Source organism: Corvus kubaryi, unplaced genomic scaffold, assembly GCF_017639235.1.
Source record: "Corvus kubaryi isolate FWS band 111438036 unplaced genomic scaffold, C.kubaryi_AGA036_p1.0 37397, whole genome shotgun sequence".
Classification (NCBI taxonomy): Eukaryota; Metazoa; Chordata; class Aves; order Passeriformes; family Corvidae; genus Corvus; species Corvus kubaryi.
Genome location: NW_024581136.1, coordinates 10,697,094 through 10,714,738, shown reverse-complemented (window position 1 = coordinate 10,714,738; position 17,645 = coordinate 10,697,094). Strand labels below are relative to the sequence as shown.

At 47.0% G+C, this 17,645-nt stretch overlaps 1 protein-coding gene across 8 annotated transcripts in view; it reads left to right on the top strand.

The window, feature by feature from the left end:
- Window positions 1-543: 543 nt before the first annotated feature.
- Window positions 544-17,645, top strand: part of TP63 (tumor protein p63) — an 83,558-nt gene continuing 66,456 nt past the window's right edge. For 5 of the 8 annotated variants that reach the window (XM_042042188.1, XM_042042187.1, XM_042042195.1 and 2 more), the window contains exons 1-2: window positions 544-672; window positions 1,416-1,548. In XM_042042188.1, coding sequence (XP_041898122.1) covers window positions 599-672; window positions 1,416-1,548 — 207 coding nt within the window. In that variant the 5' untranslated portion in view covers window positions 544-598. Of the gene's footprint in view, window positions 673-1,415; window positions 1,549-15,488; window positions 15,678-17,645 lie in introns of those variants that run through there. The other 3 variants (XM_042042190.1, XM_042042189.1, XM_042042192.1) reach the window with 2 other exon arrangements.

Sequence of the window (17,645 nt, the reverse complement as noted above, 5' to 3'; positions counted from 1 at the left end):
AACAAAAAAAAAACCCAAACCCAAAAACAAACAAACAAAAAACCAACTTAATACTTAGTTCAAAACCTCAGCTGCAGTGGCTGGGTGTTGGAGAATCATCCAAGGGCATGCCATTTAGACAGGCAAACAGCCAGGGACATTGGAATCACGCACTGCTTAGCTGCTTCACCTGCTGCAAAGGCTACCTGCTTCATATGGGAAATTGATTATTTGGGGGTAAAATGGAAATGGGATTCTCCCCCCCCCCCCCCCCGGGATTCTTATGACACAGCATCCCAGTGGACTCTGAGGAGTATTTAACTTACTGGGAAGGGTGGCCAAATTCTCTCCCATCTAAATACAGCATCTGCAGCAGTGTGGAATGTGTGTTGTACAGCTGTGAATGTCTCAGGCATTCAGTGCGTCTCCTTTTTCACACAATAGCTTCTATTTATGGGTTTTCATTGAGCTGGACTCATGCATTCAACATGTCTTTGTGTGTGTTTTTCTTTTGTTTTTTTTGTTCTTTCCTTTTTTTTTTTTTTTTTGCTTTTGTTTTTTAAGATTTGTAGAAACTCCGAGCCCCTTCTCCTGGAAGGAGAGTTACTACCGATCAGCCATGTCCCAGAGCTCTCAGCCCAGGGAATTCCTCAGCCCAGAGGTAATCCAGCATATCTGGGACTTCCTGGAACAGTAAGTAGCCCTTATGTGGAACATATGGAAGATGTTTTAGGGCAGGCTGCCTCTATAATCAGGCTGCTCAGGGGATTGATGCTGGGGAGCTTGGAGTCTTCTGTACTTGTTAATTAGATATGGATGTGATGATTGGATGTGTCAGTCTGTGGTGACTGACAGCTCTTGAGCTGTCCAGAGGTTCTACACACAGGCTGTGGGGACCAAATGCAGCGGTCAGCAGTGACACTGACTCTCTGCCAGGCCTCTGGTGGCTGAGCTGGCTGCTTCCTAAGGCACATGGTTGGCATTTTCCCTCAGGAAATGGGCCCATCACTCTGTGTCCAGGCTGCATGTTTTCCCCTTGCTGATACCAGGGAGGGAGAGGAGGTGAAGATGGTGCAGAGTTCACCCTGTCATGTCCATTGAATGAAAGAAAACTGACTCTGTTCCCATTCCTGGCTTGCCATGACTGATGCTGAAACAGTTACTGCCATAAATCCTCCATGACTTCTGTCTTTCAGTGATTTGACTCCTGTGCTCTTGCCTCAGAGCAAGTAAAATGTCCCTCCAGGCCCTGTCCTGTTCAGGGGCTGCTGTAGTACAGTGGTGAGGAGGTAGTTGTTCCTTAGTAATTCCTTACTTTGCCATGAGACTGGCTCATGGCAATGCCGAAGTCCTGGGCACGGGGGGAAGGGAAGGAAGGCGGGGTGGTGGGAAATAGAACTTGGCCAATTTTAACTTCATTACTGTGTTCTTTCCAGGCCAATATGCTCAGTTCAGCCAATCGATTTAAACTTCATCGATGGCCCATCTGAAGATGGCTCCACAAACAAAATTGAGATCAGCATGGATTGTGTCCGGGTGCAGGACACGGAGCTGAATGACCCAATGTGGGTGAGTAAGGAGACACTTCCTTAACCTTTGGGGCAGATGGGGAGTTTTTGCAGGAGCTATTCCAGCTGCGTTGCCCCAGGGCCATCTTCCTACCTTGGCTGGCTCCTCACCTGCTCCTCCTTTCCTGCAGCAGCAATGGCAGGAGAAGGGGATGAGGCAGCTGAACTGGCAGGAGAGCTGAGGAGTCTGTTGCACTGGGTACTCAACCATCCCTGCACTCTCCCTGCTTAGAGATAGTTTGTGTGACCTCAGGGTTAAAATAGTTTGGATTCTGGGCACAGTTGCAATTTTGCTGACCAAGGCTAGAGGTTCTTCACTGGTTTTTCCTCTCTTGAGGGTCACACATGAATGAAAACTTGTTTTCAGACCATGGTTGGGTTCTTTTCCCCTCCTGTTTCTTCAGACTAGAGAGTGTTTGTAATGACTGTTGGCCATGGGGGTCTCAGGGATATGGCTCAAGACTGGAATGTAGATGAGGCACTGGTGGTTGCTGGTTCATTGCCTCTTGCACAGACTGGCCCTTTCTTAGCAATAGCTCTTCTGAAGAAGTGCTGTTCTTGCAGGCTGGAGCAGGAGGTATTTCAGGAGTCTGAGTTGTTCATGTCCTGTTTCTGTTCTTCTTGGGTTTTGTTTACTTTGGGGTACAAATAAAGTATAGTTTGAAATTTGTGTTGGTATCTGTAAATATTCTTGTTGTACTGTTTCCATCCTGAGAAACTGTTGTCATTTAACTCCCTAGCTAATCAACCACAGCTTTTAATGTGCCCAGTGATGGTGTGTTGGCAACCTGTATCCCGGTAGTGTTTGTGATCTGGAGGATTGTCTGCAAAGAAAGAGCTCCTGGTCATTCTGGTTGCAGTCTCTGGTGACAGGAGGTTTGACCTGTTAGTGCTGCTCTGGTGTGGCTGTTGGGGAGGCTGTAGTCCTCTTTCCAGGAAGGTTGCAAAGGGTTAAAAGGCCAGTTTGAGGTTGGGTATGTGCCTGGCTAATGTGGTGAAGCTAATCCAAGTGCACAAGGAGAGGTGACTGATGTCAAGTCTGGTTATCTTTTGATTCACTATTTGATGGGACACAGAGGGGTGAGGTACAAGCCTTCCATCTGGATCTTGGCTTTTTCCACCATTACAGCACAGCTCTAGTAAAATGGTGTCTCTTCAATAGTCCAAAAGATTCTACACGTTTACAGGAGCTTCTGATTTTCGAAATGGATAGTAATGGTCTATTTGAACTATGTCCTCTTAAAAAACGATCCCCAATGGTTTAAAGATCATCAGCAGTAACTTTTCTCCTTCCATGCTCAACTCTGGATTTGTGGCATCGAGCACGAGCTCACCTCCCCATCTCCCGTTCCTCCAAGCTGTCTGCAGAGCACTGTGGTGGCTGTCGGGCTCACTGCAGGCCTGTTCAGAGTCTCCCTCTCCCGTCAGTGGTGCAGTGAAGCATGAAAGTCCTTTTCCCTTGTTAAGGTGAGGTGAGTGCTGCTGCCTGGGAAGGGGACAAGAAGCTTTCTCTATGCAGTTACTTCTTGCTGGTGATGGGGTTGATCCCAGCCTTGCAGGAGGCATTTCTGGAGAGGCCAGGCTGCAGGGTGACTTCTTCTTAAGAAGTCTTTTTCACTGATGTGACAAGCTGAAGGGGGAGTGGGGAAATTCCATCCCATCCTCACCCTTACTGTAAAGGCAGCAGCTTGGAGTACATTAATGTATGTACATTAATAAATGTTCCAGTTTGTCTTCAGTGGAAGACAGCACCTTCTCTCAGTTGAATGCTGGACAAAAGCCTTCACAAAGCAAAATATGCATTGCAAACCTGTGCAAACAGCCCGTCTTTTAAAATGAGGAAAGCTCTTTTTACTCCCCTTACCACCACCACCACCTCCCTATAAATTTGCAAACATCCCTGACAGGTGACAACTCCCCTTGCAGAGAAGTCTGTGTTTGCTTTGCTGTTTCTGGGGCTCACCGGCGGCTGCAGCTTTCATTGGCAGAGAATGTGTAGCCTGGGGCAAGGTGTTTGCTTTAATCTGAAATACCTTACAACTCTCTTCCCCTCCAGCTTCTCTTTTCCTTTGGATAGCTTCGGGGCACGAGCTTCCCTTGCACCTGTCTCTCCTGTAACCTCAGCCATGTCACTTCTAGACAAGAGGTGCTGCACGCAGCTGATTGCAGCAAAGGGTTGAAGAGGGCAGATAAACACAAAGGAATGCAGCAGAAACAGAGGGGCCCTGGGAGATGAGCACTGAGATCAAGGCAGAGTGCTTTATGGTATCGCATTTGTCTTAGGAAAAGACCAAGGCCAGTTTTTCTCCAAAATGCATCACCATGTGAGATTTAAATGGGTGCAGAGCAATTAGGAGTGGTTTATTTGAAACAATTGTCCTTGTGTGGACTTTAAAGCAATTCCCGTCAGCTTTTAAAATAAGCTTTGCACCTTCTTGCAATTTATGGCTGAAAAATGAAACTAGCGGTTTTAAAAGATGTCATTCCTTGATCCTAAGAGTTGTATTGGTGAGACCTGTGATTTTTTTAATTATTTTTTTAAATCATTATTTGACTTTTGGGGGTACAGGTGCTTGTTCACAACAGAGATAGCAGTAGGGAAGGAGCTGCAGTGCCTGAAGAAACTGTCCCATCAGTGGGCTGGAAAATGAGCATGAGTCCTGCCCTGCTGAACACCCATCAGTTGTGTTCATTGCCTTGAAAGTGCAACTGTTTGGGGAGAGACCTTGGGAGGAAGGTTGGGTGATGCAGAAACCCTCTCAGCTGGGCTATAGCCCTGTCTCTTGCTGAGACCTTGCAGTTCTCACGTACTTAGTTTTAAGGAAGAAATAATATCCTGTGGCTGTATAAGAAAGGGGTAAGAGAAACTGGTGATCTGCACTGCCTTGGAATGAAAATATCTGGGGGGATCAGGAAGAGGTTTCTGGGTCTGGTATAACATTAAACAGTCAGCAGTCTTCCCCAGCCATGTGCCTTGTGACTGGCTCTTTCACAATGGGTGGCCCATCCTGGCTGTCAGCTGTGGCCCTTCCTTTCCCCTGGTGTGAACCACAGGCAGACTGGGAAACCCCAGCAAAGATCTGCCTTTTTTGCATAACTGGAGTGAAGGGCTGGTGGGCCCTGTGGGTGTGGAGAACAGTCAGTTTCTGACATGGCCCTGGTGTGGGAAGGAGCTGCAGATGGCCAGGAAGGTGAGTTGAATATGTGTCTTTGGGGGGGTCTCCTGCCATTCATTAAGTGTCCAAAGAAGGTGGTCCCCAACCTCTACTCTGATCAAGGATGTAGCCAGCAACTGTGGGGTGTGGTGGGGTGATGTCTAGCTCCCTGCGTTCAGGATGAACGCTGATTGCAAAGCCTGTATCCTGCAGTGCTAGAAATCAGGTAATGTTATAGCAATTTTATATTTGTGTCTGACTGGTTAAATGCCATGGAGCAACGGGGAGGAGGGGTCTGGAGATCTCTGTAGAAGCAGGCGTGTGGCAGTGCAATAACCCCTGCATTGTCCCAGAGCCCTCTTTAGGGCTGTCAGCCTGCCCTACCAGGTGCAAAATTGCTTTCTTTTACCATCCCTCAAAAGTCCTGTAAACTGCTCATTGATGCTGAGAGATGCTGGTCTGGACCCAAACAAAGCTGCTTTGGGCTAAGGACTTCAGCAAGAGCATCCTGGTAAAAGGGTTATTTGCGGGGTTTGCAGAGTCTCTAAGTTGTCTGCCACCGCCATCCCACCAGTGTGGCCAGGGCTGCGGGGACCCTGTTTGCAGGAGCTGGAGTGCTGTCCCCAGGGATGGAGCAGCTCATCCCCCTCCCCCTGTGCATACCTTCCTGTCATGCCCCTGAGCGAGCCGTCCTCCCGCAGCCCCTTGCCTAACCAGTTCAGCGGAATGCCTGCTCCCCAGACAGTGCCGTGGCCAGAGTTTTCTTAACCTGGATCCATCCCTCCCCATAAAAGGCAGAGAGAATTCCTTGCCTGTTTTTTTGCCTTTTTTAAAAAATTCATTTGTGCTCCCTCATCTTCTGCAAATAATCGTGGGGATTTGCTGTGTGTGGCTTGATTAGGCAATGCTGAGCAGCCTGTGGGCTGGGTTTCTGCCCTGGGGATGGTGGTGTGTGTAGGGCTGGGTTTGGGTGTACAGCTTTTTGGGTGTCCCAAGCCAGGTAGCTACAGAACTTCCAGCGTGTGTTTCATAGTTTGAAAATTGAGAGCTTCAGCTCTGTGACTCTGCTGTTCTCCTTTATGCACAGAGGTGGAGATGGCTGTAGGATAGACTGGATGCATCCTGTGTAGGAAATGGAGGAATCAAGACTCTCAGCCTCAGTCCTTTTACCAATGACACATCTCAGAGTTGGTATTTGATGCTTCCCAATGGAAACAAGAAACCTTTCCCATATTTAATCTGCTGTAGGCTCATGAAGGAGCCACCCAAGCCACCTTGCACAGGATACCTTCCCATGCTGCAGCCCAGCAAGCTGTAGAGGAGCTGCTCTGGCCCAAGGTGGATGCTGGCTCTCTTGTGCATGCCCTCAGCCTTAGCACCATGTAAATCAGTAATTCATATTTGATGGCCATGCACTGAATTCCTGGTCCCCATCAGCTGGGAGCTGTGGTCGGGATCAGCTGTGCATCTGTTGGACAGACCCAAAAAGCCCCCACCCCACTGTCCTGCATGACTCTGTTGCATCCTACCCAGCACTTCAATATTAAAGCCCAGGCTCTAAACTCTGTTAATTTTAGTTGCTTCCTTAGAAGTGTTTTTCTGGGTCAGGAGAGGAGAACTCCACTTGTTGTAAGGTAATGGCTGAAGAAGCAGATGAAAGCTGGTTATGGGGTGGTGGAACTGTGGGATGGGAACGATGTCCCTGTGCACCCACAGCAGGGCGGGGAGCTGATGTGGTGAGCAGCGCAGGAATAGTGCCTCAGTGCAGGGACTAACTAATACATGGTGTGTGCTGCTACAGGCTCTGGCAGCTGCCACAGCTCTGCATTTTGTTGGGAAATGGTTTTGCACCTGGAGGATGAGGCCAGTTTGATAAGGAGATGTAGCAAAGTGGCTTGTGTGGCCATCCGTTTCCATTCCCAGACTGGCTATAGAAAGGAAGGAAGGACTTTGTACAGCACAGGGATGTGATCAAAGCTTTTATTACTGTCTGGTTTTTGTTTGAGAGAGTTTGAGGCTTGCCAAGTTTCTCTTCTTTGTGGTTATTTATTCGTTCCATAGCTGTGCAAAGAAAGTTGAGATTATGCAAAGGCATTTCCATAATGAGCAAAGGCATTTTTCTATTGGAAGCTTCCCTCCAGCACCTCTTCTGTTTGCAGTTGAACTCAGAAGCTCTCCTAATTTAGGTTTGGCTTTGTAATCTCGCTGGATGTTTAATCTTTCACTGTGTAGGTCCCTCCAGATGATTTAATCATCACATTTAGGGCTGCAGATCCAGATCTAGAAATGGTCAGTTCTTTCAGATAAGAATGAATGTAAAGAATTTATCTGTACATTTAGTTTGACCAAAACCTGAAGACTGTCCTCATCTTGTGTGTAGCAGGGCTCTAAAGACATATTTATGTTTCTTTAGAATAATTCTTCCCTAGCTCCCTTTCCTGTGCTCTTTGGCCCTAGTTCTGGCTGTAGACCATGGATGGCTGCATTTCTTCTTGTAGGAATGCTGCCAGTTGATGAGTAGTATCTATCCTTACACCAAGTGTTTTGTTCTTAATGTCAATTCCCAGGATTCTCAATGGTATTGAAGAAAACTAATGGGTGATCTGTCTGCTGTGTGATCATTTTGGAAACATATTTAAAATTTCTTTAAATTTTCTTCCCTTTCAGCACCTTGCTATACATTCATCTTGGGAAGGAATAAACTAATTCTGAGCTGAAAAGCACAAACCTGCTGGGAGAGAGTCACATATGAGATGGGGTGTTTCAGGAGGGGTGGCTTTAACTCCCTAACTCTATTTCTACGAGCACCTGAAGTGGAAGAGTGTGGTAATTGGAGTCCTGTCCTCTGCCTGTATGTAAATGCCTCCAAACAAAAGGTGCAGTCACTTTAGAAAACATCTTCCTCAAGCAGCTAGGCCTGCCTCCAAAGGTTTCTGTGGTGCTACACATGCTCCTTGAGCAAGTATGGAGCAATAATGTGTTAGTGCTTATTTTACATCTTTAAAAGGTCTGCACAAACACTTAATTAAAAGGCATCTTGATCTTGAAGCAGTAGATTGTAGGCACCTTTGCATCTGGAGCAAGTTTAAGGTTTATGGTGTCTTGATGGGAACTTCACTCATTGTTTCTATCTAGTTGATAGGATCCTCTTTTTCCCCAGAATTCACCTTCCTCTGGACATTTTGGTTTTGTGTTGTTATTTTTTGTTGGTTTTTTTACTTTTTTTATTCTAAACCAAATTGTTTGAAGAAAGAAAATAAGGTCCTTTTCTCTTGTTAGCTGGAAGTAGGGTGATGAATTGAGCTGTCCATATCCAGCCAAATGAAAACTTAGTGGAGCTTTGTGGCACCCCTCTTTGTGAGGTGACATGAGTGGAGGATGGGAAGTACCTCATAGTGCTGTTTCAAGCTGCAGAGCTGACCGTGCCAGGGAGGGGGTTCTCTTTCCAGGCTAAGGCAAACCTGGAGCACAGCCCTGGGAACATCCTGCTCCCCTTCCTTGTCCAGCACAGCCAAAGTGTCTGTGCTGCAGCCAGCTGTGGGGTGTAGCTTTTGTTTTAAAAGTTCTCTCTTGCATTAATTGGGATTCTTGCTTTGAAGAGAGTCATAGGCATCCAAAGTCTCACTGTATATGTTGCTTTGTGGTTCTGCAGATCCTGCCCACAGTCCTCTTAATGACTATTATTTTTTTCTTCCAATATTTCAAGAGGAGACTTTTGGACTAGGTAATGTTTTCTACTGAATGTCACTACCATCTGCTTTCCACCTCACTGTCACTGATTTGATAGCAGTGAAATTAATGAGGGAGTGAATTGTCAGGCAGTCAAAAAAATTAAATCAGTCTCTGTGAAGCGTAGATTAAGGAGTGGTTTGTGGCCTGGGTTCGTTTGCTCACTGCTGACTGAACTCTAATCAGCAGCTGAATTTGCAGAGATTAATGAAAGATCAAAGGAGTTTTCAGTAACAAGTATAACTTTCACTTTAAAAGCATGGACTTCTATCTCCAGCCTGCTTAAATAGGAGGAAAAGGTACCCTGAAGCACTCTTATTTCTCCTTGAGAGCATGGATGGGTATGGTAGACCTCATGGTGATGTCCAGACTGAATTAAAATTAAACAAGTCTGCACCAAAAGAGATCAATCTTCTGGGAAGGACCAGCACTGCAAAGTGCCACATTTCTTCATAGGAAAAAAGGCATAAACAGGCTTCCTGGCTTCTGGCCTCAGGAAGTGTGTTGCACTTGAAGGCACCTGGGCTATACTGGGTAACAGCAATACGTTAATGAGAAAAGTGTGAATGGCCATGGATTGCAGGGTCAGTGTGTAACCAGAGGTTTGGAAGACTTTTCTTGAATTATTGCAAACTGGTAACTTCCTTTTAAATACTGGATTATTGTAAAAGGGCTTGTGTGGGAGGGAGTTGGGAGCAGAGACCGGTTGGAGAGAGCTGCTGTGATTGTGCATTTATAAACAGGTGTGCATTTCATGAGACCAATCTGTAGTTTATATAAGATAAGGGAAGAACAACACTTTCCCCTCAGCTGCTTGTGCAAGAACAGCCCTGGTCTGTCAACAGTTGCTTCTTTTTCTAATTGAAAGCAAAAGCTCTGTAATCTGTTGCCATCTCCTCCTTCCTTTCCCTGGCTAGAGTGCTTGGTCTCTCAGGTGAAGGTTAGTGCCATGACCCTGCCCTACCTCCAGCTGGTGGGACGGACTGTTTATGCCAATCAGGAGCAATTTTCATGAATTTTCTTGTGTAACTTCCCCCCCTCTTATCTTTTGAAAAATATTTTATAAATATGGGGAGTTGAGGGGGTGGTCAAAGATCCTCATGAGGCAAAAATGCAGTAATGTTGAGGGTCGTTACCCAAACAAAGAGCTGCCCTGGCTTGAACCCCCAGAGTCTCCTGGTCACATCTCCATGCTTGAGTGTTTATTGACCCATGGGTTTGTGTTCATCAATGTAAAAGTGTCTGCTGGCCAGTGGTTTTGAGGGCTTATGTGCTACCTTGCCAAGAAACCTGTGTCCCGATGGTTTTACCTCTAAGCTTTCACAGTGAAAGCAGCTGTTCTTTAGAAAAAATCACTAGGGTACATTAAAAGTGGGAAAATTAGATAAAAGGAGCATCAGGGATAAACAGAAACACTTTTTGATAAGTGATCTGTATGCTTTGTCTGCCTCCTGTGTCATACACCAATTGTGGGAGGTGAGTCACTGCTGGCACTTGAGTGGGAATGTCCCTTGATGGGCTTGCAGCGTTTTTGGTTGTGCAGATGGTGGGGAAGGTGTGGGGACCTTGCATCACCTTGGCTGGAGAGCTGAATCTCTCCGGAGGTCTTGCTCTCATTAAATGGAGCTCGGCAGCTGGAGGGCAGAGGCCCCAGGGGCTGCGTGCGCCCTTCCTAAACCAATATTGCACAGTGGTTGTGAAGGGAACTGGTTTTGTTTCACAATTCCTTTCCACCTTCCCTCTCCCTGCTCCCCCACCATGTAGCGTTATCTCTTGACATGATGCCATTAACTCTCTAATTAGCCCTAGGGGTGTTCTGGGGGAGATAACGAGACTGTAGGAGCTCAAATAAGCAGCGTGCGCAGATGTTTACCCAGGGTCGGAGGGCAGGGCTGTTGTGACAGGCGATTGCCTTGGGGAGGGCATGTTCTTTGGGAAGGAGGAGCTGACCTGCACCATGGGCAGAGCTTGGAGCTGGGCTCTCCTCCTGCCTTTGGCAAGTCCAGCTATTTACCCTGCACTTTTAAAACGCAGGGGAAAAAATGAAGTTAGGAGTCCTTAAAAGAAGGGTTTGATCCTTGGTACTAAGCATTTCCATATGGGACGTGTTCCTAACTTGAAGGATCATATATTTGAGTGCGATTCAGAGGAATTTCTGGGCTTCAGACCTGTCCCTGGGTGAGTGGTGAGGAAACAAGGAGGGTCAAATTTGTGCTCCTGGGTGCAGCAGAGAGGTTACTCTCAGAGCTAGGGGTGCCTGGTCCCTCTCTTGCATATGGATCAGCTGCCATTCCATGCGGTGGTGTGGAGCAGCCTGCCTGGGATGCACACAAGGCTGTAGCCAGTCAGCAGCAAGTAGGATGTTGCCTTTTATACCTCATCTCTTTTTTTATTTGTTCTGTCTTACCATAAATGGTTGGATTAAAAATAAAAAAGAGGAAAGTCCCTGTTTCAGGGACCATGTTGTTTTTCCCGCTCTTCTTCAGGGTTTGAGCAGTGAAGATCACCTCTGCATGAGTTTTCAAGAAGGCAGGTTGATTTTTGCATTTTTTTGAAAGTATTTTATTTTTGCTCTTTAACCTGGCTTCCTGCTATTGCAGAGTACACATCTGTCCCTGGAAGATCTTCACTGGAAAGATCTGTCAGAGCCAATTGGCAGAGGCTTGTTTTTTGACCATTCAGCAGTTATTCAGAGGTAACAGAAAAAAAAATCCACCAAAAACTGTTCTATTTTTTCCCCTCATCCTCCTGTTATCTCAGTCCTAATTTGTAAACATTTCTGAGTTAAGTGAATGTCACAGTCCGTGGTGACACGGTCGATCCAGATGCTATTTTTATACGAGTGGGAGGTCTGAGCAGAATTTTTTTTTATTTGATCTGCAGGAAATTGTGCATGAACTGCCTAACATGCAGGCAGGTGTGCATGCACGCTCCTCCCTTCTACAAGAAATTACACAATCACCAATTAACACTGCAGTTGTGGTAATGACTTTTTTTAATCGTCACAATTTTGCGCACTTACCTTGTGACCAGGGAGGGTTATTGAGAACTCGCATGTGGTACTGGTGAGAGGAGCTGGGATGAGCCATGAAAGAGCATGGGGAAACATCATTCAAACAAAGAATCTGAATCAGCAGTTTGACTTGGCCGACAGCTCATTTTGGAAACTTAGGGGTCTTGTTTGCATTTTATTTTGTTCTTCGGCATACCAGCAGGAGCCACAAAGCATTGCCAGAAGCTTTCTAGAATATCTGAGTCAGACCTGGGAGGGTTGCAGCTGAAACTTTCAAATCTAACTAGCAATTATTATTTTTAGTTTCCTACAGTATTGGAGGTAAATTACTTTGAGGAGACTTCCTTTCCTGAGGCTGAACTACTTTTTTTTTTTAATTTCAATCCAACTAAGCATCCAGAACATAAGTGCCAGGCTTTTCTCTCGATGCTTTGAGTTGCTTTCTTTGTTTCCTACTTTATTCTTTTCCTGTTTGGGGTGGGGGAGAGCTTGTTGGACTACAAAAATAGAGTTAAACCTTGTTCATCTGGCCTCAGCAAGAAGTAATTCGTACTAATGTCTGAAAGGAGAGCCTTTGCCTGAATCTGTTTGCTTTTTCTGATTAGGCTAATTGGTATGATAAGGCATAATCTCTGTTTACAAAGATTGTCTTGCCATGACTTTAGACCATTACAGTTGATGATTCCCTTGGAGACTTGTCCAGAAGGCTCAGACAAATTATAACTATCACTGTCCCATGGCTGAAAAGTGAGTGTGGAGTGTGAGGAGGTGGGAGTGTTCTTCTGCTTTTATGACTCAGCCATTTAAGCATAGGGTATTTCAGGAAATCAAGTTTTCCTCTGAAAACCCCAAAGAGATGCTGCCTGGCTGCTGTTAGGTTGTTGGTGGCTCATCTATATGAAAATTTTGTATCTGCAAAAGGAGAGAATCAAATGAGGATCTGGGAACTTTTCTTCCTCATGATAAGGTGGAAGGGTTCAAGCCTTTACTTTTCCCTTGTGCCACTGGTGCCAGTATGAAATCCAAGGCATGGCACCAGCCTGTGAGACAGGGAAGCATCTTATGAGGAGAGTGCATTTAGGTCTGAAGCCAGTGAAACACAGTTTGGGTCCCTGGGGTGATGAGAGGGACGCACTTGTGCCTGGGCTGCAGCAGCATTGGTGGGCGCAGCGTCAGGTGTCTGCTCTGTTACCTCCTGCCACCCCTGCTGGGGTGGTGGTGTCCTCCTTTGTGCCCCTTATGGATGCTGGATTTGCAAAAAGCCACTTGTCCAGCATCTGCTTCAAGGTGACTGCACAGGGTAATGCATCTGAAACACTGAGCCAGGTCGGGGCTGTGTGTACAGAGGGCAGGGATTTGTGCTGACATGTCAATTTATTCATGCTATATACACCTCTCCTCGTGTTTGACATGCAGATCTCTTTGGATAAACTTCCATGTATCTCTCTTTATCTGGGTGTTGTTTCACCCACAGCCACCTCCAGCCACCTGTGGGGCAGAAGATGGCAGATACCTCACACAACAATGCTGCATTAATGACCTGGAAAAGGAGGATCTTCTGAGTTTCATAGCATAGCTGTGAAAGACATTTTTGCAATGACCTGCTGAGGTTGGGAGATTTATGTATGTGCCTTCCCCTCCTCTTTCCTTACCCTCCATAGTTTTTGAACTCATGAGCCAGTATTGAAAACTTGACAGTATTTAGGGATCAAAATGGTCATCTGAGCACAGCATAACTATTCCTCACTGTTGGACAACAGAAAATTCACGGTGACTTCTTGCTTTGTGTCCAGCTCCGTGTAAGCTTTCCAGTGATGCTGCAAAGTGCCCTGTTTGGCTAACGGTGCTGTGGCTGCTCCCTGCAAACTTTGCCTGGATCGCCACATTAGCACTGGTGTGGCTTTTTGGCTTGTGCCCATATCAGGTGAGATCAGATAAGTACATCGGGCACAGCCCCTGGTCTAACTTGGTGCTGGCGAAGATGGAGAGGAGGGCAAGGGGCTGTGGCAGTGGTCTTTTGAGTTGTTCCTGTGATGTAGGAAATCTGCTGTGTGCTCAGCAGGCTCTTGCTGGTAGCTCAGGAGCACTGAAGGTGTGTGTGGCCCCAGCGTGAGCTGGGATATTGCTGGTGGTGGTAGGTGGGGAGGCTCAGTGCGCCTCTCCGCAGCCTGTTCTTGGAAGTGCCTCTTTGCACTGTGAGTTGGGAAGGTGCACAGGAAATGCTTCCAACCTTTTGCTTGCACCCAGCAGCTCCAGTGAGCTGTGCTTGCAGGGTGAGAGCTAAATCAGGCTCCTACCCTGCTTCTTGTGGCAAGGGGCTGCTGCGGGGGAAGGGGGACACTGTAATCCTCTGCTCTGTATTTGTTCTTGTTTTGCTTCCTGCCTGAAGATGGTTTTGCTCCGTTTTATTATTGGGCAGCCTTATGAACGTGCTGCCTGGCTTCGGCCTGGAATAGGCTGGTGAGCTTGCAGTGTGCTTTAATTTGCAGAGCTGCCGTGTGCAAAGAACGCAGCCCAGGAGCCGCCAGGCCCCTGAGCAGCACAGCCCACTCGCCCCGTGAGCCCGAGTCCCTCCCTGCGTGCCCAGCCAAGCTGGGGTTAAATGATGCCCGGGGCCGAGGCGTGGCAGGAGCAGCGGCAGCTCCTGGGGCAGGAGCGGGGCTGCGGGGAGGTGCTGAGGCCGTGTGTGGGTGTCAGCCCTGCCCAGGACCCTTGTCCCTCCCTGCAAAGCCCCTGTGGATCGGTCTCTCGCCCCCCGCAAGTGGGAGGGTGGCTCGGTGTTCCCCGGCACCGCTCGCAGTCCGTGCTCTGCGTTTCCGCAGAGCCCTGCTTGACGACAGGTCCTCAAATAAAGTTCGGAGCGCTGTCATTAGGCTGGGAGGGCGGCCGCGCTCTGATCTGGATGTTTGGTTTCCTCTCTCCCCCCTGCCCAGCCCTTTGGAAAGGTGTTCTGTTTCTCCTGGCGCGGTGGCGCTTCGGGAGCAGCTGCCTTTTGTTCTGCCGTGCATCCCGCTCGCCCGGCGGGCGGCGGATCCCCGGGGTGTCCGGAGGGGCTCGGGGTGCCGCCAGCACAGCGCTGACCTCGCTCCGCCGGCACGCTCCGGGGGCTCCCTGCGGGACACCAGGGCAGGATAAGGGGTTTTGTCTGCTTGTCCAGAGTAAAATCACAGTGGGATCTCTCCCGCAGATCTCAGCTAAGTGCTCTTTCTCTATCTTTCTTTTGAAAAGTTTGCCGTGGGCATTGCGTCCAGGTGGTTTTTTAGTGAGTGGTACCCAAAAACTTCTCCTATATATTAATTCAACACTGTGAGTCCCTTTGGACGAGTTGTTGTTTTTTACTTATTTTTTAACCATGGTGCAAGTTCGAAGCAATTGCAGAGAAAAAGGGAAAAAAAATGTAGCCGGAGTGATGCCCTGCAAACACAGGACCTGTTTGTTTTGAGTGTGGATGGGAGCACACAGATGATGGAGAATGTAGCTGGATTATGGTGCATGAAACCAGTGACTGACTCTTAGAAAGCTCCTTGGGGTTTTTGTCCCATATCTGCACACAGCAGCAGCCAGATACTTGGCTACTTTACGGCACCATCAGTGTTGAGCATTGCATCTCAATCCCTTCCTGAATGTTTTGGTTCTTGGTAGCAGCAAAGCCTGTGCCTGGGAAAAAACAGCCCTGGAATCCTTGCAGAAAATAAATAAATAGGAGAAGTTCCTTGGAGCAGCTCCTTTAGAGCAACTCCGTGGCTCTCTTTTGAGTTCCTAAACTTGTCAGAAAGTGACAGGGGAAAGTTATTGTTTCCTTTCTTTTCCCTGTCTGTCTCTTTCTTTTTTTCTTTTCTCTTTTTTTGGCCATTTTCCCCCCCTTCCCTTCCCTTTGCTTTTTAGAGATTGGTGATAAGGAATTCTAACTACTTAATGAGCTGGGAGAGGCCTCTCTCCATTGGAGTGGAGGACTCCAGGTGGCACTTTGACAGATTGGACAGGTAAGGCAGGAGAGCCCCACCTCCTCCTCCTTGCCTATAGTTAGGTATATAAGGGAAACTTCAATTATGCAGAGAGGCACACTCCGAGTCCTGTTATCTTCACAGTAGCATCACATATTTTTAGGGGTCTTCTAGGGGGTGGGAGGTGTTTGTCAAAATCCTGGAGCCAGAAGAAAGAACAGCAGCGTTGATCAATTTGACTGCTAACATGTTGTACCTGGAAAACAATGCCCAGTCCCAGTATAGTGAGGTAAGGACTCTAGGTTTGAGCTGTGATATCGCTAATGTATTTTTATTTTTAGTGAATACGTGCAATTTCTTCACCCCTGAAGTTAGGTGTGGAATAGACACTTGTTTTTGTGAGAGTTTCGCATTTTACAATGGGAAGCAGAGTTTGCTGGGCTAAATATCTGAATGAGAGTGAACTTCTACTCTTTACGTGTGGGACAGCGAATTTTTTTTGGGAGCCCTGATCAGCCAAACATAATTTTCTTTCATAGGAGAAGCAAGGCAGTTGTTTATGGTGGGCAATACACACAGATTGCATTCCTGTAGCAGTGTGAACACTATCTGTGTTGACTGCGTTATAACTCTTTTATGAGTCTTTTATTGCCAAAATTGCTGCTTGTGATTGAAAGTGGATGGTATCTAGGAAATAACTAAAAATGTGTTATAAATCCCTTCTTAGGTTACTTTTTTTAAGTAAAAGAATATGCAAGCAAAGATTCTCAGCTGCAAATGCTGCGTTAGCATCCACACCAATACCTCTTTTACTCGGTGCTGTTAATACCTTGCCTCATAATTTCCAGCAGTGAGGTATTTTACACAGGGTGTTTGTGTAAGCATATTATATGAGGATAAATGTGTGTACAATGGATGCATTTTGCTTTCTACAGTGCTTTGCACCTCATGGGCGTGAGTGGGACGCAAACTTCAGGTGCAGCTTTGATTTCATTTTTAAAAATTATTTATTTAATTGCTTTTAACCAGCTGGGTCGATGCTTTGTAAGGTGGCAGTGGAGAGGATTGCCACACGCTGTGCAAATCTTGGAGGAAGTTACCAGGGGTTGAGGGAGATCTAACGACAATATTGGTTTACATTCCAGCGGAGACAGCAGCTGTGTTGACACTTGCCAGAATGGCAAAGCAGCCAAAGCTCTGTGTGTGTATGTGTGTGTGCGTGTGTGTGTTCCTGGAGAAAAGGCTTCAAGTGGAGGGCACGGGGTGCGAGCCCCAAAGCAGACAGAAGCTCAGCCACTTGCAAGAGAAAACAAAATAGAAATTGAAAGGCCGAGAGCATAGCTAGGAGATGAGAGAGCTGGTGAGGAAAAGTGTGTTGAAGGTATACTCGAGGCTTGCACGCCTGGGATGGCGGGCTTGTGGCTCGGGGAGAGCGAGGGGTAAACTGAAACCAGCGTGCTCTCCGCAGGGAGCCCAAACCCCCGTGTGCGCGTGGTTCCTCTGCTCCATGCAGGAGACCCAAACGGGTGACTTCTTTTTTTTTCCTAGGTTAATTATAAACTCTTAAATGTGGAGAGAGCACTTCTTGGAGTGTTTGCTTGGTGCTATTTGTCTGCTGCTATCTGATCAACTTTCGCTGAATAGCAGCGGTGGGGCTGTGGAGTCCCTATGGTTGACTGGCTGGGCTCATCTGTCAGAAGCGATGCGCTCAGGAGCGTTCTCGCTCCGCTTAAATGCCACTCGTCACTGTTGCTGTCAGGGGAGGTTTTTAAAAGGCTTTAGCTCTGTTTCCCACCCCCCCCACTCTCCCTCTTACCCCATTGGATTTGAACAAGGTGCGCTGACTTTGTTCATCCAGCGAAGTGTTGTACTCTGGGGAAGGAAAACCTGATTAGCATTGACTTGGCTTTGTTTCTGAGGAAGAGCAGCCTTGCTAATGACTTGTCTCAAAACAGAGGGAGACTTATTAATGCTCAGTTAAAATATATTGGTGATGATGAACCTCGCCCAACTTAAGCTTGTAAACAAGAAGTAGGGTTTGGCATGGTTTCCTTAAAAAAGAAGGAAAAATAAAAAGCTCTCAGTGTGCAAATAGAAGTAGCACTTTGTTGTCACCGGTGACTGCAGTTCAGATTTTAGTGCTGTTGCTGGGTTGGTCACAAGGCAGGCATACCAACTCATGGAAAAACTTAGTATAGACTAGCTTTTGGGTTTAAAAATTGACCTTATTTAAGGGTGGGAAGTAATTCCCCCATTT